Here is a 24045-nt window from a genome sequence, read left to right as displayed (position 1 = left end):
TCGAACCTGGGACCTTTCAGTCCGCAGGCCGACGCTCTATCCACTGAGCCAAACCAGTCAGGGCTCTCCATTTTATTTTTATCAAACCCCAGAGATTTCCCCCACTTTGCTTTCTCCTGCCTCCCTCGTTTAGCATCAATAAATTTCATGTATCCCTCCTTATGAATTTCATGTAACCCTCCTTTCTAATGTGTAAGCTGAAAAACTGCCATTCTCCGGAGCATTTTTTTCCATCTGTTGAGATTTTGCTTCCTGGCAATTGTCCTCAGGTTTTCTTTGTTACTGGTGGGGACCAAGCCGGCTGGTAGTGTGTGGGTTCTTGAGACTTCGTGCAGGAAAAGTTTCACAAAACGAGTCCGGGTGAGTCTGAGGGGACGTTTATGAAAGCCGGGGACGGTGAGACAAGAAGGGCTGAGGACAGAAGGAGCACCAGGAGAGCCTAGGTGGGTGGCGTTGGCTCAGAGGAAAGGGGGTCTTGGAAACAGGTCCAGGGGGGTAGCCCATTGCTCCCTTGGTTGCAAGCCTCGTGGGGCTCCTTAGAATTGAGGAGATGCAGGCCTGGGGGGTGGGAGGGGGGGAGGAAGGGAAAGGCTCAGGGGTACTCCTAGGACCTTCCTTGGAGCGTTTCTAAAGGCTGGGAGTTTAGGGGAGGTTGTAGGGGAAGATTTCGATAGAATATTCGTATTTTATGCTGATGCACCAAAGTGGGATTTATCCCTTAACTTCATCGTCCTGAGTGTGGGTGGCACACATGGTCCTAACTGGCTTTCTGTTCCCTATCTCCGTTGGTAGGATTGATGCCATTTACCCTCTGGCTGGGGAGACGTGCAAACCAGACGTGCAAGCCCGGTTTAGGGGAGAGAGCAGCTACCAGATGGCTGCAAACTGCTGTTTACCTGTTTCCTCACGCCGCTGCCGAGGTGTTTTCCCAGTTCCTTCCTATCCCGCCTCAGCTTAAATAAACATATGAAAATTCTCTACAGGTTTGGATGTTTCTTACGTCGACAATTGGAGATCTCCCTGATAGAAAGAGGCAAATGCAAAATAGTGTGGTAGCTCTCAGGGTTATTATAGAAACTGCTTCTCCATGCTTGGAAAATAACTAGCAGGAAACAGGAGAGCCCTAGCCCGTTTGGCTCAGTAGATAGAGCGTCGGCCTGCGGACTGGAGAGTCCTGGGTTCGAATCCAGTCAAGGGCATGTACCTTGGTTGCAGGCTGGACCCTGGTCCGGGCATGTGTGGGAGGCAGCCAAACGATGTCTCTCTCACATCAATGTTTCTCTCTCTGTCTTTCCCCCCTCCCTTCCACTCTCCTTAAAAATCATTGGGAAAATATCCTGGGATGAGGATTAACAACAACAACAAAAATAATAAAATACAATCTCCTTAAAAAAAAAAAAAAAAGGAAAACAGGAGGAAAAAGGAATCAGTGGTCCCACCCAGCCGGCATGGCTCAGTGGTTGAACATGGACCCGTGAACCAGGAGGTCACGGTTCGATTCCTGGTCAAAGCACATGCCAAGGTTGCAGGCTCAATCCACAGTGGGGGGCATTAGGAGGAAGCCAATCAATGATTCTCTGCCATCATTGACGTTTCTATCCCTCTCTCCAATCGTAAAAGCATTTTAAAAAAATCAACAGTCCCCACCTTGCAAGTTGAGTCTTTAGAAAAACAGAAGCTGACTCTAAGTCCACCCTCTTTTCTCACCAAGGCAACCGCAGAGCAGACAGCAGACGCCTCACCGGTTTGTGTCAACAGCCCGGACATTGGGCAAACATTGCCCCGCTCTTCAAAGCAAAGCTCAGATGACAATCTCCCTAGACCCCAGTAGCCCCAGAGGGTCCTTTTTAAAATGTATTTTTACTTGCCGAAACCGGTTTGGCTCAGTGGATAGAGCGTCGGCCTGCGGACTGAAAGGTCCCAGGTTCGATTCCGGTCAAGGGCATGTACCTGGTTTGCGGGCACATCCCCAGTGGGAGATGTGCAGGAGGCAGTTGATCGATGTTTCTCTCTCATCGATGTTTCTAACTCTCTATCTCTCTCCCTTCCTCTCTGTAAAAAATCAATAAAATATATTAAAAAAAATAAATAAATAAAATGTATTTTTACTGATTGATTTTAGAGAGAGGAAAGGGGATAAACAATGACTTGTTCCACGTATTTGTGCATTCATCGGTTGATCCTTGTATGTGCCCTGACTGGGGATTGAACCCACAACCTTGGCCTATGGGGACGATGCTCTACCAGCGGTTCTCAACCTTCCTGATGCCGCGACCCTTTAATACAGTTCCTCATGTTGTGGTGACCCCCAACCATAAAATTACTTTCGTTGCTACTTCATAACTGTAATTTTGCTACTGTTATGAATCATCATGTAAATATCTGATATGCAGGATGTACTTTCATTGTTACAAATTGAACATAATGAAAGCATAGTGATTAATCACAAAAACAATATGTAATTATATAAGTGTTTTCCGATGGTCTTAGGCGACCCCTGTGAAAGGGGTCGCGCCCCACAGGTTGAGAACCGCTGCTCTAACCCAACTGAGCTACCCAGCCTGGGCCTCAAGAGGTCCTTTTTCCCCTTCTGAGGGGCAATTCCCCATCGAGGACTTCCATCCCCTGTCAGGCCCCAGCTCTGGCCACTTAACTTAAAACAGAGGACCAGGAACTGCATTTCTTCCCTGACACTGGTGCAGCTTTTCCTACCATTGGCTCAGAGGATTTGTCTCTACCCATTGCCTCTAATCCAGCGGTTCTCAACCTGTGGGTCGAGACCCCTTTGGCGGTCGAACGACCCTTTCACAGGGGTCGCCCAAGACCATCCTGCATATCAGATATTTACATGACGATTCATCACAGTAGCAACATTACAGTGATGAAGTAGCAACGAAAATAATTTTATGGTTGGGTCACAACATGAGGAACTGTATGTACAGGGCCAGAAGGTGAGAACCACAGCTCTAATCCATTCAAGCTGTCAGGAATCTCTGGGCAACCTGTTTTATTGCCTCAACTCAGGCCGCTCTGATAGCCTCAGGCCCTCTTTCATCCCCATGCCTTCCTAGTTCCGGATTCCTCACCAAACCTTTTGGTGTAAGCTGACATGGTCCTTGCACCTGAAGGGGCTAGCTAAGCTGGGACCCTTACCCACACAGTTTTCCCAGACTTGTTTGGATGGCGATGATCAGTAGAATGAGAGCAACCTTTGTAGAATGAGAACAGCCTTTCACGGCTTACCAAGAAGTCTGTAACTATTTACTGAGATTTGCTGTACCGAGAATTTGTCCTTCTGCTCTGTCTCTCCCTTAGTGATTAAGAGGAACAAAGAATACATTCCTCTTGACAGACCTCCTATTCATTGTCTTGTGTATAAATAGCATTGTGTGGTTAATAAACTTGCTGCAATCCTCCCGAGCCCGCTTTCCTGTCTTTCTTTTCTTAATTCCCACCTCCCTACCTCAGCCCTGCTCAACCTGTCAGGCTGGCACGGACACCTTTCAGGTAGGTTTGATATGGAAATTCAATGCCACACCACCAAGATGTTTTTTATGTCCCTGCCCTCGGATCAAACCTCAAACTTCCTACTTTCTCTAATGAAGAGCATCTAGATATAAATTAATCTGAAGAGGACTGACTGAACCTTAAAATGTTTAGTCTTTGGGGCTCATATGCAAATGGGGCTGCATTACTACTACGTGCAGAACTTACACGCAGTGTCTGGAACAGGAATAAACCCTTTCTCACCTGTAGCCCAATTCTAGTTCATTTCTGTCTCATTCATTCTCTCGATAACAAGGAATCAAACCTGTAAGACTCCTAAACAGCAAGCTGTTCTTACCTTTCCTTCCTCATCCTGCAGTACTTCAATCTTACTTGCAACAGAAGGGAAGTCTGATTCAGAAGAGAATCAAATCTACTGATGTGCACCATGTAAGCTCTTTTTGTAATTCCTCGTCACCCTGCAGTCCGCGCTCACAGCAATTCCTGCTGACACAGCCTGGTTTACAGTAATTGCTTCTGCGCAGTTCTTTTCCATGCCATTGCATCCCAATTTGCAACTTCTCTTTGCATTTATGTTTAGAGGGAGACAACATGGACTCCCATTCCTTGGCGATGTTGCTAGTCACCCTCAATATTTCCCAGGCCCACCTTTGTAGCCTTCACCTTGTTCAGTGTATCGATGACCTCTTAGTCTGTAACCACATTAGTCAGGGTGACTTTATAGACCCCCCTCATTCTCCTGGAGGCGCTAGCGGAACGAGGCCGTAAAGCCTCCAGATCTACACTTCGGTGGGTGCCAACAACTGTCACCTACTTCGGACATGAACTATCTCAGGGCACGCAAACATTCACCCCAAACACTTGGGTCAATTCTCTCACTCCCTCTCCCACAAACAAAAGCGTTGGTGGTGCAGTGCTGAGTACAGCTGCCATCCCCCCAAAAGCAATGTAAACAAGCACCCAGGGCAGCGGGCCATTGCCACGAGTGGGTTCCTATTTCTGCTGCCCTTGTAAACAAACCTTTATATGCCCTCTTCCCACATGCGGCTCAGAGCCCATTTCCTGGTCCTTGGTCGCCACCTTCTGTTACTTAAATAGCTTGTGCTCCCTTCTGATTCCGGGCTTCTGCATATACTGTTCCTCCTGCTTGGAAGGCTTCTCCACCCCACTCCTCCACCTATTTATAGCTTCAGGGTTCAACTCAGACTCACTCATTGCTTCCTCAGCAAAACCCTCTGACCTCCCCATCTGTCTCCCCAGACAAGGTCAGCCAGATCGCAGTTACACCCTCACAAAACTCCTGGACCTCTTTATGACACAAATCACAGTGCCAGAAAAGTTAAATCTAAACTGTAAATCATAATGATTAAAACTATCCATCCATTTACGAGAGTATTTTATTAATGTCTGTCTCTCCCAGTGGGCTGTGAGCTCAGTGAGGGTCTGTACTGGTTGTTGCATCCCGTGCCCAGCACAGAACAGGTGCCCAGTAAATGTGTTAACAAAATACAAATAAATGCAGAACCAGCAAAAAACAAATGAACTAGGGGCCCTCATTTTCAGCTACAGCTTCACCTTCAAAAGGCCAGGCAGGAAGGATCCCTCTCTTGGGACCCCCATTCTCAGAGAAATTGCTAACCAACCCACCCCTCTAAGTGGTGAGACGAGAGGAACTGACCATGTCAGTAAATGTTTTGCCTTTTAATGAATCTGCCATAGAGCGCTCTCCCACACTTCTCCATCCTGGGACTCAGATCTCAGCTTTAGGTTGGGCTAAAAGAGCGGGGCGGGGAATACATGTGAATGGGACCGAGGGACTAGGGCTGGAGCCAGAAGCAGGAACAGAAATCCAAGTCCTCTTAGCATCCTGGGGTCAACAGTAAACCAACACCATGCGTGTGGCCCTTATCTGCAAAGTGGTATCATATCGCACCCAAGGTACCAGGGCAGTCACATTGGACCCGAAGTGCCTGAGGGGCGCCACTGTCCCCTTGGAGAGTCAGGAGGAAGCCCATTTTGTATCTCATGCTCAGGCACAAAGTGCCACCTTGGCTTGGAGAGTGTGGGGGGGACCCCCCCACACACACACTTGGGTCTGGATGAGATGCCATCTTGAGCCTGGAGAGTGGGGAGGAGGCGGCCCCATCTTGGGCCTGATGAGAAACCATAGGGCTTCCAGAGCCCAGGATCAGGCAGGTGGTATGAGCAGGATGGGAAACGCAAAAGGGAAGCAAAACCAATCCTAAGGGCAATCTGGACCCAGGAGAAGGATTAGGCCAAAGGAGAGGAGCTAAGCCCCAGGAGAAGCAGCCGGGAGGTGGCAGAGCAAGGGCTAAAGCCAGGAGGAAGGAGGGAACCAGGGCCAGCCCTGGGGAACAGAAAAAGGGTCCAGAAGTGTAGCTAGGAGTGGAGGCAGAGGCAGGAGGGCGAAGGAAGGCGCCAGGAAGCTCGGAGTCTGCAGGATGCGCAACCCAGAGGAAGGGCGGTGCCTGTAGAGGGAGGAGACTGGCGGCCCCCATTAGTAGACGCATCGGCCCCTGAGGGCCAAATCCAAACTGAGAAAGGCAGAGCGCAAGGAAAGGTGGGGCACAGTGACCCCCAAGATGGAGACAGATCCAGAGGTGGCCAGTTATCCAGGGGCTGGAGCCAAGCCTCAGATACAGGCTGGGCATCAGGGAGAAGGGCCAGGACCACCGGGAGGAACCGGATGCAAGCGGTGGGGCTGAGCACCATTGCACTCCCCCTCCCACCCCACCCCCACACACATACACACCGTTATCCGGGGGGTGGGTCATCCAGGGGGTGGGTCGGCCCTGAGCATGACAGCAAGATGGGAGGGGGGCATATAGGGTATGAGCCAGGTCACAAGCCCCCTTCAGCCCCCAGGACGCAGAGGCAGGCGGGGCGTGGGGTCCAGGCTAGGCCCGCGGCCCTGGGTCTTGCTCGGGCTCGGCCCCGGGCACGCCGCGGATGTCAGGCAGCAGGCAGCAGCTGGCTACGATGTCCAGGCGCTCGGCCAGCGCGCAGAGGTCTCCCCGCGCCAGGCGCACGCTGTGGGCGGCCGCCAACCCTGCCGCCTGGGCGGCCGCCAGCCTACTGGCCAGGGCGGCCACGTCGCGGCCCGCCCGGCGGTACACGCCGCTCACGGCGGCCGCCACGTCGTGGTCCAGGCGCGCCTGGCTCTCCGCCAGCCGGAGCTGCAGCAGCGAGCGCGCGGGGGCGGGCGCCGGGGCCTCCTCCGTCCCCCAGGCCTCCCCGGCCGTCTCCCGCTGCACCACGAGCGGAGGCAGGTCCCTCGGCGCGGCCGTCGGCTCCGGCTCCGGGTCAGAGTCAGTCTCCGCGGCCTCCCCGGCCACCCGCAGCCCCGTGGGGCGGCCGCGCGTCGGGCCCGACGGTCCGAGGTACAGCTCCTCCTCCTCCGACGAGGACGCAGAGAGCTCCGAATCGGTCTCCGCCGCCTCTCCCCGCACCACCGTCCCGGGCCTTCGCGGCGGCCTCCGCCGAGGACCCTGAGACGCCATGGCGCCGAGCTAGGGAGGAGAGGAGCGGAGGGACGGCGTGAGAGGCGGGCGCGCGGCGGCGGTTAAAAGGTGCACTTTCTGGATCCCCAGCCCCTCCACCATGCTAGCGATCTGGGGCCACCACGTCCCAGGCCTGGGCCTCATTTTCCCCTTCTGGGCAAGGGACTCATCATCCCTGCCAGCGATGTCGGGGCTCCTGGGCCCCAACCTCCTCAATGTACGGACAGGGAAACTGAGGACCAGCTCGATCAAGACTCGGAGGCCGCAGCTCTCAGTCCCCAACTGGGCTCTTTCTGATTCTGCCTCCGAGCAGAGGCCACAACCGGAAGCCCTCGGGCTCCAGGAACTGCTCAGGGACCTGGGCCGGGGTCACAGGAGTGACAGCCAGCCAGCTGCGCTCGGAAGGGTGCACTCACTAGCGGGGCGGAGGGCTGCGCTGTCACTGAACACCTTACCGGGTGGAGGCAGCTCGGAGACCGCGGGGCGCGCTGCCCAGCGGAAGTGCGGCGCCCGTACGCAGGGAGGCGTGGCAGCCCTAACCAATAGGACATCAGGTTGGGCGGGCGTTGACCAATCACGTAGGCCAGCCAGGCAGCAAGCCGCCCTGAGGCCCTACGTTGTGGGCGGGTGTAAAGAAGTACGACCAATAGAGAAGCAGTTTAGCTGCGCTTCCGGGTTGTCCTGCGAGGCGAGTGGACAAATAGGGTTTTTTTTAAAAAAACGAGTTCTGTCACGTGTCATCAGTGATTCTGCCAATGGCTTTGCTGGAGGACCCAGAAACGGAGAAGGCGGTCTCCCAAGTTCACGCGCGCACCGCGTGTGAGGAGGGGGAAGGCGGAGCTACCCGGGAGCACCCTGGGAGCGTGAGTGGGCGGGCTCGCGCCCCGCAGCAGGAGGCGGAGCTAGCTCAGCCGGGCCAATGAGAGCACGAAGCGCTGGGCGGTAGGTAAGCGCGCGAGGCGGACGAATGGTGGACGCGGTTCTGTTCGAGTTTCTACACACGGAGATGGTGGCGGAGCTGTGGGCGCACGACTCCGACCTCGACCCCGGCCCCGGGGTGAGCGCAGGTCGCGGCGGGAAAGTGGGAGAGAGGCCCCGGGGGGCGCGAGGGCGTGGCGGCGGCCCGGGTCGAACTCCGCCCCCGCCCCGCCCCGCCCCGCCCCGCTGGGCGACCTGGGCGCTGGCTTCCTCCTCTGGTCTGGGTTGGGGGGGGGGGGGAATCCCCGGGGGTCCCCGTCATTAGGTGCGAGAGCCAGTGCGTCAGTGTCTTTGTGCCTCAGTTTCTTCCTTTATAAAATGGGCGTCATAACCACCTCGGTCTCAGAGTGGGACACTTATTAATTTAACGACCACTATTGAACGTCTTCATGTTCCAGACACTGTTTCAGTGTCCTTGCTAAGCTTACTTTTTTTTTTTTAATACATTTTTTTTAGGAAGCTTACATTTTGGTAGGGTTGTCAAACAAACAATAAGTAAAAGTTCTATGGAGAACTAGTAAAAGATTTCTATAAGGAAAACCTAAGTAAAATCAGGGAAAGGAAAGGTGTGGCGTGGTAGATGACAGAGGAGAGAATTTCTGACGGAGAGAAGGGAGGAAGCAAGGCCCGGGGTACAGGGGGAGAAGCATGTCTGGGACAGGTGCAGAGCCCTGAGCTAGGCGCATGCTCAGCGTTTTGGAAGGTGGTCGTCATGAATTACAGGCAAGCTCAAAACTTTAAAGCTCTTGGTGCAATGTCTAAAACAATCAGCCCCCAAACGATGGGAGTTACTGTTGCAAAATCTGTTACTAAGAAGAAAGGGTGGAGGAGAGGGTGTGTGCTTAATAAATGGGGGCTCGGCTCACTTTTTTCATTAATCTTATTATGATCATCATCTTGTATATGTAAGACTTTTTTTTTAAAATCCTCACCTGAGGATATTTTTCCCATTAATTTTCAGAGAGAGGGGAAGAGAGAGGGAAAGACAGAAATATTGATGTGAGAGAAACACATTGATTGGCTGCCTTGTGTATGTGCATGCCTGACCAGGGTCTGGGGCCGGGCAGGAGCCTGCAACCAAGGTATGTGCCCTTGACCTGAATCGAACCCGGGACCCCTTGGTCCGCAGGCCGATGCTCTATCCACTGAGCCAAACCGGCTAGGGCTGTGATCGGCAAACTGCGGCTCACAAGCCACATGCGGCTCTTTGGCCCCTTGAGCGTGGCTCTTCCACAGAATACCACGTGCGGGCGCGCACGGACAGTGCGATTGAAACTTCGTGGCCCATGCGCAGAAGTCGGTTTTCGGCCTGGGCGAGTCTATTTTGAAGAAGTACTGTTGATATTTGGCTCTGTTGACTAATGAGTTTGCCGACCACTGGGCTAGGGCTATAAGGTATTTTTATTGGCTTAGGTCAGTGGTCGGCAAACTGCGGCTCGGCAAACCGTGGCTCATGAGCCACATGCGGCTCTTTGGCCCCTTGAGTGTGGCTCTTCCACAAAATACCGACTTCTGCGCATGGGCCACGAAGTTTCAATCGCACTGTACGTGCGCGCCCGCACGTGGTATTTTGTGGAAGAGCCACACTGAAGGGGCCAAAGAGCCTCATGTGGCTCTCGAGCTGCGGTTTGCTGACCTCGGGCTTAGGTTTTCTTCCCAATTTAGAAGCCCTAAGGAGGGTGTTGGATGTTATGATGTCAACCTAGTTTCTTCAGAGTTCATTCATTCAACAAACACTAACTAAAACCTGCGAGGTGCCAGGCCCTGATGCCGGCTCTGGGGATGACTCAGTGAACCATATAAAAGTCCTTGTCCTCCTGGAGCTCATGTTGCAGTGAGGGGAGACAGACAAATAATATATGTGAGTCACATGTATAGTACGTTGGGAAAATGCTATGCGGAACATAAAGCAGGGAAAAGGAGGGCGCATCGGCCTGTGTGTTGGGGACGGAGCGGGTGGGGGCGTTGCAATGTCTAAGCAGCCCCATCCATCCTGACTTTCATACCAGAAACTCAGTAGTCCCTGACATCTGCCCTTTCTCCATCACCTTCAGCCAACCAGGCCCTGCCCATTCTGTTGTCTAAATGTTTCACATCTGTCCCCTCTCCTTTAGTCCAGGTTCCCTCTTCTTCCTGCTTGTCCCAGCCTTCTTCATCTCCCAGCTCATTTCACCTGTGTAGCTTCACTGTGTTCACACCTATTAATCCTTCCAGTCTTGGCACAAATGGCCCTTCCTCAGAGAAGCCAACCGTGAGTCCCCAGAAGTCAGGTATCCTTGTTACATTCTCGCAGCCCCCTCCCCAGTTTTTCTTTGGCAGCCCTCATCCTCCTCCATAAGTTTATATGTAAACTAGAGGCCCGGTGCACAAAATTCGCACAAGGGGTTGGAGGGGTCCCTCAGCCTGGCCTGCACCCTCTCCAATCTGGGATTCCTCTCGCAATCTGGAACCACTGGCTCCTAACCGCTCACCTGCCTTTCTGCCTGATGGCCCTAACTGCTCTGCCCTCCTGGCCTGATCCCCCTAACTGCCTGTCTGCTCTGCCCTCCTGGCCCGATCCCCCTAACTGCCTATCTGCTCCGCCCTCCTGGCCTGATCCCCCTAACTGCCTATCTGCTCTCCCTTCTTCTCCATGCCCTTTGGACCCCCCCAACCCCCACCCCGCCCGGGCACAGGCGTGCTGAGAGCTCTCCGCCCCCCAACCAGTCCTGATTGGTCGTTGCGTGACAGTGTCCCGACCAATTTGCATATTCCTCTATTATTAGTATAGATATGTATCTCTATGACCCTTTGATTCACATCCGTCTCCTACACCAGAGTATGTTGTGTGGGCTGGAACCAGGTCTGTGTTGCTCACCACATAGGGCCTCTGCATGGATTTGCTGGGGAACTGGATGCAGCCCCTGTGCTGGGGAACTGGATGCAGCCCCTGTGCTGGGGAACTGGATGCAGCCCCTGTGCTGGGGAACTGGATGCAGGCCCTGTGCTGGGGAACTGGATGCAGCCCCTGTGCTGGGGACTGGATGCAGCCGCTGTGCTGGGGACTGGATGCAGCCCCTGTGCTGGGGACTGGATGCAGGCCCTGTGCTGGGGACTGGATGCAGCCGCTGTGCTGGGGACTGGATGCAGGCCCTGTGCTGGGGACTGGGATGCAGCCCCTGTGCTGGGGACTGGATGCAGCCCCTGTGCTGGGGACTGGGTGCAGCCCCTGTGCTGGGGACTGGGATGCAGCCGCTGTGCTGGGGACTGGGATGCAGTCCCTGTGCTGGGGACTGGATGCAGCCCCTGTGCTGGGGACTGGATGCAGCCCCTGTGCTGGGGACTGGGATGCAGCCCCTGTGCTGGGGACTGGATGCAGCCCCTGTGCTGGGGATTGGGTGCAGCCCCTGTGCTGGGGACCGGGGTGCAGCCGCTGTGCTGGGGACCGGGGTGCAGCCGCTGTGCTGGGGACCGGGGTGCAGCCGCTGTGCTGGGGACCGGGATGCAGCCCCTGTGCTGGGGACTGGGATGCAGCCCCTGTGCTGGGGACTGGATGCAGCCCCTGTGCTGGGGACTGGATGCAGCCCCTGTGCTGGGGACCGGGATGCAGCCGCTGTGCTGGGGACCGGGATGCAGCCGCTGTGCTGGGGACCGGGATGCAGCCCCTGTGCTGGGGACTGGATGCAGCCCCTGTGCTGGGGACTGGGTGCAGCCGCTGTGCTGGGGACTGGATGCAGCCGCTGTGCTGGGGACTGGATGCAGCCCCTGTGCTGGGGACTGGATGCAGCCCCTGTGCTGGGGACTGGGTGCAGCCGCTGTGCTGGGGACTGGGTGCAGCCGCTGTGCTGGGGACTGGGTGCAGCCCCTGTGCTGGGGACTGGGATGCAGGCCCTGTGCTGGGGACTGGGTGCAGGCCCTGTGCTGGGGACTGGGATGCAGCCCCTGTGCTGGGGACTGGGATGCAGCCCCTGTGCTGGGGACTGGGATGCAGCCGCTGTGCTGGGGACTGGATGCAGGCCCTGTGCTGGGGACTGGGATGCAGCCGCTGTGCTGGGGACTGGATGCAGGCCCTGTGCTGGGGACTGGATGCAGCCGCTGTGCTGGGGACTGGATGCAGGCCCTGTGCTGGGGACTGGGATGCAGCCGCTGTGCTGGGGACTGGGATGCAGCCGCTGTGCTGGGGACTGGATGCAGGCCCTGTGCTGGGGACTGGATGCAGCCCCTGTGCTGGGGACCGGGATGCAGCCGCTGTGCTGGGGACTGGATGCAGGCCCTGTGCTGGGGACCGGGATGCACTTGGTAATGTGAGCCAAACCTGCATCTACCGGTGTTTCCCATGTGACCCCTAACAACGCCCAGAGGTCGGCAGGCACAGAGTGCTTGCTCGCAACTGGCAGAGTCAGGAATGTAACGAGGCCTCCCGCCTCCACAGACTGTGCTGTAAACCCTGGTCTGCATTTCCCAGCGTGTCCTCCCTGACACGCTCCCGGAGGATCTTAATGGGTTTCTAGAAGTGGCCAAGCAAGTGTGGGACACACTGGCTGGCTCCGGTTTGCTCCCCACGGGGCTTTCGGAGCGTCCGAGAACCAGTGGTCCTCTGCCCACTGCCCCGGAATTCCAGTGCTGGGGTCCCACCCAGAGCAGAACTCAGAGGTGGCCTGGGAGGCAGGCCTCGGGGAGCTCCCGGGTGGTTCCAGGCTTGGCCAGGGCTGAGAACTCCGGCAGTGTCCCCACATCCCTGCGACCTCAGCCCCATTTGTCAGGGGCCTGTCATGGGAAACTGCTCGGTTTTCTCAGTCCCCTCCCACTCCTGGCCTCTCCTTTCTCTGTTCCTTCTCTTTGGCTCAGCAAGTGTCCCGTCTGAAGCAAACGCAGGCCTCCTGTTTCTTGGGTACTTATGGCGTCCCCCGCACCGTACTTTATCGGATGCAGTCCTCAGAACAGTCGTCAGGGTGGACATTCTCATCCCACTTTACAGAGGAGGGCCTTTCTCAAGGACACGCGGCCGTGATCAGAGGCAAAACCAGGGCTCGAGCATCTGGCTCCAAAACGTGTCTGTGGCATCTGGTGTGCCCGTTCGCCAGCTACTTGAGGACAGGGATGGTGGCTCATTCACCTGTGTCCCCACAGCACAGACCCCGATCACCATATCCTGCCTGGTCATTTGTTGCTGTTGAATGGTTTCTCCTGCCTGGTTACAGGTAGAGTGGGAAACTGGCCAGAGGACCCAGGTCAAAGGGCCTTTGTTCTCACAGCGGGGGGCGGGGGGGGATGGGGGGGGACTCAGGGAGGAGGAGGCTGCGGTTTCTCCACCTCAGAAGCTTTGAAGATAAGGGGAGCCCTGGGCAAATGAGTGCGCTCCTGTGTACATAGGTAATGAGCTGTCCTCTACCACTGGGAGCTGGCAGGCCCCCAGGAACAGCCCTGCTTCCCAGGCCTGCATCCACCCAGGCCCAGTGAGTGCCTGTGCCCGTCCCTTTTCCCAGTTCCGGGCCACAGCCTGGAAAACCCTCTGGTTGCCGGGCTCCTGGCAGAGCCCCGCAGGGGGCGAAGTGCATCTGGGATGGGGAGCCAGCTGCGGGGTCTCTGTGAGCCCGGTGGGGCCTGGGGCTCTGTCCTGGGGGAATAGGAGCCATAGACCGTCTAGGCAGAGTGTGCTGGGCTCAGGTTATTTTAGGAAGACCTCCCTGGCTCCATGAAGGAGATGGATAGAGCCTGGGCAGGAAGGGCTGCTGCTGCGGGAGCCTGGAGCAGAGGTGAGGGCCTGCCGTGGTAGGGGTGAGCCCGGGGAGTGTAGGGGAGATGGCGGGATTGAGGGGGGAGAGCCCAGGATAACCGGTGGGAGGTGTGCCCCCCCTCACTCATCTTACTCACTTGTCTACTCCAGACCTCTTTTGGGTCCTCTGGGGCCAGTCACCTTGAAGAGGCTGAGAACTTGTCCATTCTCCCTGGGCTTTTGTTAAGACGGGAACCTGGGCTGCCCTCCCCTGGTGCTCTGCCTGGGCCTGCACAGCGTGGCTCCGCAGGTGGGGGCCGAACCTCACAAATAACTAGGGGCCTGGCAGGCGAGGACACAGGAAGCAGCCAGGCACACAGCCCCCACCAGCTCCCCTGCTTCGTTCCGAACGTCCTCCTGGCTGTCCTCCAAGTCTAGTGCTCAGGACGGGCCGGGAGGGGGTTTGGTTCGCTGTCTTCTGTGTGTGCTGCTTGGAGCTCTGTGGCCCTTCTCAGAGGAACGCTGGAATCTTCCTTCAGTGCAGCACATTTTTCTCTTCTCTCTTTGATTCCTTTTTTTCTTAATCCTCACTGGGGATGTGTGGGGTTTTTTGTTTGTTTGTTTTTCTTTGAAAGAGTAATGGAGAGAGAGAAATATCGACGTGAGAGAAACATTGATTGGTTGCCTCCCACACATGCCCTGAACAGGTATTGAACCTGCAGCCTTTGGGTGTACGGGATGATGCTCCAGCCAACGGAGCCACCCGGCCTGGGCTCTCTGATTACAGTGGGGCCTTGACTTACGAGTGTCCCGACTAATGAGTTTTTTTGAGATTCAATCCGTCTCTCTGCTGATTTTTTGCTTTGAGTTGCAAGCTCAAAAAAACTCGGGTTATGAGCCAGCTTCAGATACCCCACCGCTAGTTGGCGCAGAGACTGTCACAGTGATTTGACATACGAGTAATTTGAGTTACAAGCTCCGTCACGGAACGAATTAAACTCGTAAGTCAAGGCCCCACTGTGCTTCTTCTCCCGCATTGCTCCTCACATGGCTTTTTGCCACTCAGAGGGATTTTAGACTTTCTGGATCTCTTCCACATGTCTTACAGCTTTGCTCTCATTTTTCCTGCCTCAGGTTTCTCTGGACAATCGGGTGGCTTTATCTGCCTTACAAATTTGTCATTTTTCAGCTCCGGTGTTAACAGATGTTTATTTTGGCTGCCATCTTTCTCATTTCCAAGAACTTCCCTTTGTCTGATTGTCCCTTCCGCCTCGCACCCGTGCTGTGTGGTGGCTGCATTAGCGCGACACTGATAAGGCCGGACTGAGGGGTTCCCCTCTGTTCCTGATTATCCCGTTTCCGCTCGGGGGGCTATTGTGTAAACTCAGCTGAGCAGGCGTGGGAGCCCAGACACGCACTGGCTCTGGGTGGGTTCCGGAAGGTTTGGTGAATAGGAGAGTCTGCCTTGCCCTCCCTGGGAATAATGACAAACCCCTAATCTCTGAAGAGCCTTTGCATGGACGGGGGCAGAAAACAGGCTGGGACAGGCTGTGATAAAAGCAGGTGAGCCGGCTTCTGCTTCCTTCCACCTCCACCCCCTCTTCCCCTGTCACCTGCTCATCCTCAGCCCGTCCCTCCCCACTTTCCCCCCTCCCTCTCTCATTATCCCCCAGGTCCCAGCAAGCCCAGGTCTTCAGTTTAGCAGATACTCAATTGGCCCGAGGCCAACAGTAACAGCAGCCAGGGATAGAGCTGTCAGAACAAACACTGCTGTGCATAGGGACTGCCATCAGCCCCACTTCACTGGGGAAATTGAGGCACGGGGCCATGAGATCACTTGCCCAAGGTCACGCATTCAGTAAGTGGCGGAGCTGGGATCCAAACCCAGGCGACTGAGCTCCCTGAAGGGAAACAAACTCCTGGAAAGCTTTCCGGATGCCCCTCAGCCTGGCTGAGGACCCTGCGGACTCCCTGGCTGTCCCCTCAGGGCCGCTGTCCTGGCTGTGTCCCACCCGCTCCCTCCCCCGCTTTACTCTTCCTTCAGATCTCAGACTCAGGGCAGGCATGACTCCTCTGACACTGCCCAGCCAAAGGCATGGCCTGGTGCTTATAAAAGTTCTTGCGTGCTCCCGCTAGGTTCCGTGGGGGCAGGGTTGTCTGTCATCCCCCATCTGTCCCGCATCGGGACCATTCAGGCAGCATTTGTCACACAGGGAAAAACGCGCCCTCCTCATCCTGGTCTACAGGGGCCCCCCTTCCCCACCTCCCATCACTGTCCCTTGTTAACCGTGGCCTAAGCCCAGCTAATGTGGTTCAGTGGTGGTTCCTTGACCTATGAACCAGGAGGTCACGGTTCGATTCCTGAGCACATGCTTAGGTTGCAGGCTCAGATCCCCAGTAGGGGGTGTGCAGGAGGCAGCCAGTCAATGATTCTCTCTCATCATTGATGCTTCTATCTCTTGCTCCCTCTCCTTTTCTCTCTGAATGAAACACACACACACACACACACACACACACACACACACACACACACACACTAGAGGCCTGACGCACAAAATTCGTGCACGAAGGGGGTGTCCCTCAGCCCAGCCTGCCCCTCTCGCAATCCGGCACTGTAGGCTCCTAACCGCTCGCCTGCCTGCCTGATCGCCCTTAACCACTCTGCCTGCCTGCATTATCACCCCTAACTGCTCGCCTGCCTGCCTGATTGCCCCTAACTGCCTCTGCCTTGGCCCCCCGCTGTGGTGGCTTCATCCAGAAGGATGTCCGGAATGACATCCGTAAGGTCATTTGGCTGTCCGGTCTAATTAGCGTATTATGCTTTTATTATTATAGATATATACACACAAACAACAGTGGCCTAAGCTGCATTCTCCTTGCTTTTTCTTGCCTTTGCACATACCCTCAAAACCAGGGAGTCCTGGGTTCTCTCCTGTCACGCTGGGGAGTCCTCATGAGCACATATGCGCTCGGTCAGTGTGGAGCCCAGCCCCTGCCTCCTCCAGGAGCTCACTTCTAGAAGAGAGGCACAGCATTCTAGGTGCTGAGATACATCACCCCCAGAACAGAGCCCCTCCATGGGGTTTTCCTGCAGCCAGGGACCTCATCCCCTAACAGCTAGGGGCATCCTCCAGTTGACAGGCACAGGGTCGGTGGTGACACTTCTGAGCCCAGCTTGGAGTGCTGTTTTCCAGCTCCTTGAATCCCAGAAGGACCCTGGGAAGCATGCTGTGAACACTGTCCTCTTTATATACGAGGAAGCCCAGGCACAGGGCAGTTAGCCCCTGCCCAGTCCCACCGCTGGTACGTGTTGCTGGGCACCTGTCCCCCTCCCCCCCTCAGTGTCTCACAGGCCCAGCTTATCTCCCATTAGTCATCAGACCCCTCCCACAGCCCGACAGGAAGCTGTGTCCTCACCCAGGCCTGGTTCCCATGGGTGGAGCAGAGAAGGGCCTGGGTGCCCAGTGGCCTGGCCGAGGAGAGGGCGCCTGGCTTGGAAATTCGGTGACCCCTGCTTGGCCCTTGCCACCACACCGTGGCCAGGACAGCTGTGGTGTCCCTGCCACCCGACCATCTGGCCACCTAGGCTTGGGAGACAGATTGCTCAGGTTTGCAAGATCCAAGGCTGCCCACGGCAGGGTTCACCTCTCCCCTCTGAGCCTGTTTTCGGGTGTGAAGTAGCCTACCTCATGGGGTTGTAAAAATTAAGCGGGAGGTTTGTACAGAGGGCCTGCACACAGTATACGCGCAAGTCCCGCCCCTTCGCCTGTCCAGCGCCTGTTTCTTAAGCAGCTCTCTCCCAGGTGCCAAGGCCCATGTTGGCTGCTGAGGGCTGGCCTGGTCCCCACCCTTACAGGGCTGTGTCCCCACTCAGTGACAGTGCAGAGTGCAGGGCTGATTGCACACCTGCCCTGGGAGAGACCATAAGAAGGCTCGCGGGAGTCGGGCGGAGGGAACAGTGAGTGGAAGTGTGTCGCGGGGGTGGAGGTGGCGGAGGCAGGGCTGGGTCCCAGAAGGCGGTGTGAAGCCTGCTGAGGAGGCCCAATCATCATCTCAGGCTGGATCTCAGCAGAAAAACCCATTCACCACGCAGGGGGCTCCATGATAGCAGGGGCCCCGAGAGAAGACTGACCGGCTGACCAACCGTCATTCCCAAAGGAAGGCGGGGCCAGAGGGGAGGCGGGGAGGGGCTCAGGTCTGGGCACTGCAGCCTCCTGAGGAGCAGCTGCGTCCCCCAGGGTTCTCACTTCTGGCTCACCTTCCCGCCATAGGCTGAGGTGGTATTTCTTTTCTTTTTTTAAAAATATATTTTATTGATTTTTTTACAGAGAGAAAGGGAGAGGGATAGAGAGTTAGAAACATCGATCAGCTGCCTCCTGCACATCTCCCACTGGGGATGTGCCCGCAACCAAGGTACACGCCCTTGACCGGAATCGACCCCGGGACCCTTCAGTCCCCAGGCCGACGCTCTATCCACTGAGCCAAACCGGTCAGGGCTGACGTGGTATTTCTGATGCCGCAACCTGGACCTCCCTCTGAACGAAAGGGCCGCATACTAAACCTGAAACGCTCAGGGATGGTCTGAACATCCAAGTTCCTAACCAAAGTGAGTCACAGCTGTCAGTCACATCCCAGCCCCGGAGTCCTTGACAAGTTACCTTAAGTGAGCCTGTGTATTGTCTTTTTGCATCTAAGATAACATACCTTTGAAATGTCAGAGAAATCTCCCTTTTCAGACCCCTCAGGGCGCACCCACCCACCCGGGCAGAGGCCACGGGATCCGTCACTCTCGCTCCCCGCACACCGTCTGTGTGTGCCAGAAATGCTCGTCGTTACTGTCCTGTACCCATGAACGTAAAAGGGGATGTGTCTGTTTTACTTTTCACCCAATCCCAGAGATGCCACCCCCCTTACTTCCTCTGCCCCCTAAATCTACCACCCACGGACTGATTTCCTGTAATCCTCCCAACGCCGCCGCCTCAGATTCTAATGGGGAAGGGAAGCTTCGGCACTGTCATTCTCCAGAGCGTTTTCTGCTTGTGGAGATTTTGCTTCCTGGCAATTAGCAGTTTGGCTCAAATAAACACATAAAAATTCACTACAGGTTTGGACGGTTTCTATGTCGACAGCACCCTCAGCTCTCTCCAGGTCACTCCAAATGACAAACGGGCTCTCCGGCCACGCTGTTCCCCTCCCCATGCCCCGGCCTCTCCCACTGGGAGGCCCCGGCCTGCCCTCCACAGTACCACTTGGCTGCACTGCCTTCCCCCGGCGCTCAGGGAGCAGCGCCCTCCCAGCGCCTGTGTGTCCTTCCCTGGCTCCTGGCTGATGTTTTGAGACGTGCGGCCCCCTGCTGGCCGGGCCAGGCACAGGCCTTGCTGCGGCTGGAGCCCTTGGACAGGGCTCCTTCAGCTTCTGGGGTGGTCAGGGAGTTGTGCTTAGTGATGGGTGCTCTCAGGAAAGAGTTGACCAGCAGGGTAAAGCGGAGTGTGGGGAATACCCCCATTTTTTCTGGAGCAGGGGGAGCTGGCCCTGTGGGGTGATGGGATCCGCAGGGGGGCAAAGCCAGCCTGCCCTTCTGCGGGCCTGAGCCGCTCTGGCCAGGCAGTGCTGAACCGGAGAGATGGCCGGGCCCCTTGCAGCTGCCTCGCTGGGTGGCTCCCCATTGGAGGTGGCTGCGTGCCCCTGAGCCTCTCCTCCTTGGTCTTCTAGGGACAGAAGACGAGCCTGCTGGTCCTGGAGGGGATGGGCTTCCGCGTGGGCCAAGCCCTGGGTGAGAGGTGAGCGTCGGCCCCTCCTGTGCCCCCCTCTGCCCCCCGCGGGACTCGAGGCGGCGGGTTGCCTTGCTCCCCACAGGAACCCAGTCTGGTTGCCCCACACACGCCCTGGGCCCCCAACCCTGGCCCCGCCTGACTCGGTGTCTGCCGCTGCCCCCCAGGCTGCCCCGGGAGATGCTGGCCTTCAGGGAGGAGCTGGACGTCCTCAAGTTCCTGTGCAAAGACCTGTGGGGGGCCGTGTTCCAAAAGCAGATGGACAGCCTCCGCACCAATCACCAGGTGAGCGCCCGCCCAGCGCCCGGCTTCCTGGCTACAGCTCCTGAGGGGGACCCTGTGCCAAGGAGGCAGGGACCGGGCTCGGCCCTGGGCAGCCCCACCCTCCTTGGGGAGGCGCCGAAGCTCTTGCCAGTTTCCATGCGCCTCCAGGATGGGGCCGGAGCTGGCAGTCTTGCCTCACATGACACTGCCTGTCTTAACCTGGCCCAAGCTCCCCTTAGTCGTCCACCCTGCTGGCCACTTCCCAGGCCGGGTCTGTAGCTTCTCACCACAACCCGGGGAAGTCACACGGCCAGAGGGGCAGGGCCAGCGCCCCCGGGTGACCGGCCTCGGAAGCCTGTGGCTCTTCTGCAGTCTGAAGGATGGACCATGACTAGCGTGTTGTTTTGTTTTCAGTCTCACCGAGGACATTTTCATTGATTTTTAGAGAGAGGGGAAGGGGGAGAGAGAGAAGCATTAGTCAGTTGCCTCCCACATGGGCCCCGATCACCTCGGGGCTGGGGTTTAGGATGTGCCCTGAATTGACCTTTCGGTGCAGGGGACGACGCTCAACCAGTGAGCCACGCTGGCCAGGGCTACAGTGGTTTTGAGGAGAGCATCCTCCAGAGCCCTGGCTTCCCCTCCCCCCACGCAAATGCACAGGCACCGCCTGAGCCCACAGCCTCTCCTCTGTCCTCAGGGCACCTACGTCCTACAGGACAGCAGCTTCCCCCTGCTCGTCCGGATGGGCTCAGGCCTGCAGTATCTGGAGGACGCACCCAAGGTAGGGGGGTGCTGGGACACACCCCCAGTTCACTTCTCCTACTTACCCATCCCCCACCCCCACCCACCCTAAGGAATGCCTCTCCCCAGGCCAAGGGGTTGACCCCACTGTGAAGCCCGAAGCCCGTCCCGGCCCTGGCCCTGGGTGTTGGCCTCCCCTTTTCCCACAGTGACCTGTGCCCCCCGCCCCCAGTTCCTGGCCTTCACCTGCGGCCTCCTGCGCGGCACCCTCAGCACCCTGGGCATCAAGAGCCTGGTCACCGCCTCCGTGGCAGCCCTGCCAGCCTGTGAGTTGTGGGAGTGTGGCAGGGGCTCAGCTCCCCTGTCCCTACTCCCGTAGGCCAGGCCCCCGAGCACAGTGTTTAGGTGGGAAATTGGAGACCCCAAGAGCTGAAGTCACATGCCAGGCACACAGTGGGTGTGGTCCATCCATGTCCCTGGCCCCTGAGGTCCCCCAGCCTGCCTCCTGGTATGTGCCAGACCAGAGAGAGACACCCCCCCTCCCCCCAATGGCCTGGTCTGGTCTCAGATGTTCTTCCCGGTGTGGAAGCCCGCGTAGACATAGAAGTCATCCAGATGGGGCTCCAGAGGCAGCATGGGACCTGCAGCCTGCGTGACGGTGTTCTGACCCCCTGAAGCCCGTTCCTGCCGGGGCAGCGGCACCCATCCTCCACCCTCCCTCCCCCAGGTGTTTTTCCTCTGCCGGGCTCCCGGGCCCATCCATGGTTAGGGCCTGGGCAATACATGCCATAAAAGCCTGTGCCAGGCCCTTCCCTACATGCTTGACCTTCATGCCTCAGTCACACTTCGCCCTGGGATGCAGGCCAGGCGGGTGGGAGTGTCGCCCACTTTGCACAGTGAGGCCACGCACTTGGTGCAGGGCCTGCGCGGTTCGGATGCTTCCCGCCTCTCCCCTCAGGTCCCTGCCTCAGGCTAAAGCCAGCCCTTCTCTTCCAGGTAAGTTCCAGGTGGTGATCCAGAGACCCTGAGCCCCGGCCCCGGCCCCACTGAGTCCCACAGCCGCCCCGGCCCCGGCCCCACTGAGTCCCACAGCTACCCCGGCCCCGGGACCCCGGGCCGCTGCTGGGGAATCTTGGACTCGGGGGGTGATGAGCACAGCAGGGGATCCAGCCATTTCAGGGCATCACACGTGCTCAAGAAGTGGATGTCATAGGAGGTGGGGGCATCCCGGGCCAGGGTGGTCCCAGCCGCCATGGGGCCTGGTGTGGCGAGATCCCATTGGACACATCACTCACTCTGCAGATGCTCAATAAAGGTTCCAGGTGTGGAGACAAGTTCAAGTGGACGACGGGGTCACTCTCTGAGCTCTAGGGGGATGGGGTGTCTGTAAAGTGACTGTGTCACAGGGCCTGTGGCAGGAGGGGGGCAGAGCACCCTGTGTGGGCTCCCTGCCCCTCATCACCTCCCTTTCTGGGGCCCCATTCTCCCCCAGGCCTGAGTCCTGGAGCTTGCGCAGCTGTTATGGGAGGGTGGCCCTGGCCATGGCAACCCCACCAGCATCCACACGTGTGGGGCTGCCCTTTGCCCAGTGGGGCCCACAGCATGGGCCAGGGGTGCAGGTGGCCAAGAGGGAATGGATGCAAGTGGGGAGCGGGTCAGACACCCTTATTCCCCCCGACACACACACACTGTACACACTGTACACACTTCACATGCCTGGCAGACACGAGTCATACCCAGGACAGTGGCCCCTGCCCCGCCCTCCCCCACTCACATCCATAACATGGGCAGCACCATGCGCCGGGAACACTCGGGCTCCGCCACCTGCTGCCAATGTGGGCAAGTCCCTCCACCTCAGCTGCCAACCACGCCGGGGTGAGACCCAGGTGGGTTTAACACAAGGCCCCCGCGCCCTGTAGAGTTCAGTCCAGGCCTTGGGCCCTGCCTGGCCTGCCCCCCGGCCACACGCTGAGGGGGAGTGCTGCATTCCCTGGCCTGCCTCTGCCTTTGCACATGCCATTCCCTTCCCAGGCTGCCCAGCCCTCTGCCACCTCCAAACTCCTATTCCCTCGTGGGTGTCCAGTAGCCACTCAGCCTCTTGGAGCTGCCACCCACCGCCCTTCCTGGTGGAATCCTGGGTGTTTACTTATTCCCTGATCCCTCTGCCTGTGGCGGCCCTGCCCAGCACGGAGCCGGACAGATGCTCCTGGGTGAATCACAATTACTCAGCTAAACCCTGTGTGCGGGCCGCCGGCTCCTCTGAGAAGCTCAGGGGCCCACCCTGGAGGTTCCCCCACAGACTCACCCCCTATCGGGACCGAGTCCGGACTTGGAGGACAGGGAGGAAGCCCTCCCTGGAGAAGTGACTTGAAGGCCTGGGGGAGGAGGGGCAGCCAGGCACAGGCGTCCTCTGTCTCGAGCCCCCCTATCCTGGGTACTGTTTGTGGCCTTCCCCCCCCCCCCCCCCGTCCCCATTACCCCATCAGCTCACCCATCTCCCGGGCAGCCACTGGTGGTGTAGGGAGCAGGACCCTGGAGAGCAGAGGGGCACCCATGGTATCAGGCTCCTCTTGTCCGGCCCGGCCCCGGCCCCGCCCTCACCTCTGCAAGGATGTCTTAAAGGGACCCCACCTATCAGGAGGCAGATCCTGAACACAAACCACTGCTCCCTCATCAGGTCTGGGGCGCGATGAGGAAGAACGGGGCTAGTGTGTGAGAAGCATGTCCGCCATGTGAGCCCCTGGTGGCCTGCACAGCGTGTGTCGTCATTACATGAGAGGCATTTACAGCAGCCGGGTAAATGGGTCAGTATGTCCCCGCATGTTAGCTGCTGTCATTGCCACATCCCACGCTCTGCTCAGTGGACTCCCTGACAACCACAAGAAGTGGGCACGGACACCGGCCCACTCAGCAATGAGGAAGCCCGGGCTCAGAGAGGTGAAGTCACCTGCCCGAGATCACACAGCTGGGCCCTGGAGGACCTGGCATCTGAACCCGGGATTGGTCCTGGCTTGGGCTCAGTCCCTGCCCCAGCCTCCTTCCCTCTCACAGCAGAAGTGCCGGGGGCCTGGCCGCCACAGACCCTTCGGCAGGTCCCACCCAGGCAGCACGGGGGCCAGTCACCTCCATCCGTGAGCTCAGGTACTGTGCAGGGGCAGGCCCCCCAGGCCTGGAGAGCAGAGGGCGCCTGGCAAGCTGAGGGAAAGGGGAGGGGACTGGGCAGGCAAACCGGTCCGGTCCGTCAGGCAGCTCAGCTCCTGGCTCCCGGGCCTCTCACCAGTTGGGCCTGCCCTGGCGGCGGCGGGGGAGCTGAGGCCTCCAGACCAAGGCAGCACTCAGGTATGGAGACCCCAAGCTGGGGGGTAGTGGGCAGGGGCCACATGCCTGGCCCCCAACCCTCACTGAGCCCCAACTCTCACCACTCCCATTTCTCACCACTTCACCTGTCCTGCCACCCTCTCCCCCCAACAACATCCCTCCCTCCCTTCTGTTTTCGGTGCCTCACATTTTAAACCCAGGGCACCCATCTCACCCCGAGCTTGCTGAGCCTCTCTCTAAATGGAACCCC

At 57.7% G+C, this 24045-nt stretch overlaps 2 protein-coding genes across 2 annotated transcripts; one reads left to right on the top strand and one right to left on the bottom strand.

Annotated features, from left to right (window-relative positions):
* Positions 1-4886: 4886 nt before the first annotated feature.
* On the bottom strand, positions 4887-7064 carry BLOC1S3 (biogenesis of lysosomal organelles complex 1 subunit 3). The gene has a single exon (XM_081106870.1). The coding sequence runs from the start codon at positions 7026-7028 to the stop codon at positions 6426-6428; it is 603 nt and encodes a 200-aa protein (XP_080962996.1). The 5' UTR covers positions 7029-7064; the 3' UTR covers positions 4887-6425.
* An 833-nt stretch (positions 7065-7897) lies between these two features.
* TRAPPC6A (trafficking protein particle complex subunit 6A) lies at positions 7898-21821 on the top strand. Its single transcript, XM_081108167.1, has 6 exons — positions 7898-8085; positions 19414-19481; positions 19640-19757; positions 20434-20517; positions 20710-20803; positions 21474-21821. Exons 1-6 carry the CDS (start codon positions 7996-7998, stop codon positions 21503-21505), a joined length of 486 nt encoding a protein of 161 aa, XP_080964293.1. The 5' UTR covers positions 7898-7995; the 3' UTR covers positions 21506-21821.
* The last annotated feature ends 2224 nt before the right edge of the window (positions 21822-24045 follow it).

Source organism: Myotis nattereri (assembly GCF_964212035.1).
Source record: "Myotis nattereri genome assembly, chromosome: 15".
In the NCBI taxonomy this organism is placed as follows: domain Eukaryota; kingdom Metazoa; phylum Chordata; class Mammalia; order Chiroptera; family Vespertilionidae; genus Myotis; species Myotis nattereri.
The sequence above is the reverse complement of the archived record's forward strand: the minus strand, read 5'-3'. Positions and strand labels throughout refer to the sequence as shown.

What these genes read in the sequence shown, in the direction of transcription:
- TRAPPC6A (XM_081108167.1), top strand. Translation starts at nt 7,996, where the DNA reads ATGGTGGACGCGGTTCTGTTCGAGTTTCTACACACGGAGATGGTGGCG. An exon ending in ACCTCGACCCCGGCCCCGGG is followed by an intron (nt 8,086 to 19,413) that starts GTGAGCGCAGGT and finishes TTGGTCTTCTAG; the next exon opens with GGACAGAAGACGAGCCTGCT. An exon ending in GGCCAAGCCCTGGGTGAGAG is followed by an intron (nt 19,482 to 19,639) that starts GTGAGCGTCGGC and finishes GCTGCCCCCCAG; the next exon opens with GCTGCCCCGGGAGATGCTGG.
- BLOC1S3 (XM_081106870.1), bottom strand. Translation starts at nt 7,028, where the DNA reads ATGGCGTCTCAGGGTCCTCGGCGGAGGCCGCCGCGAAGGCCCGGGACG.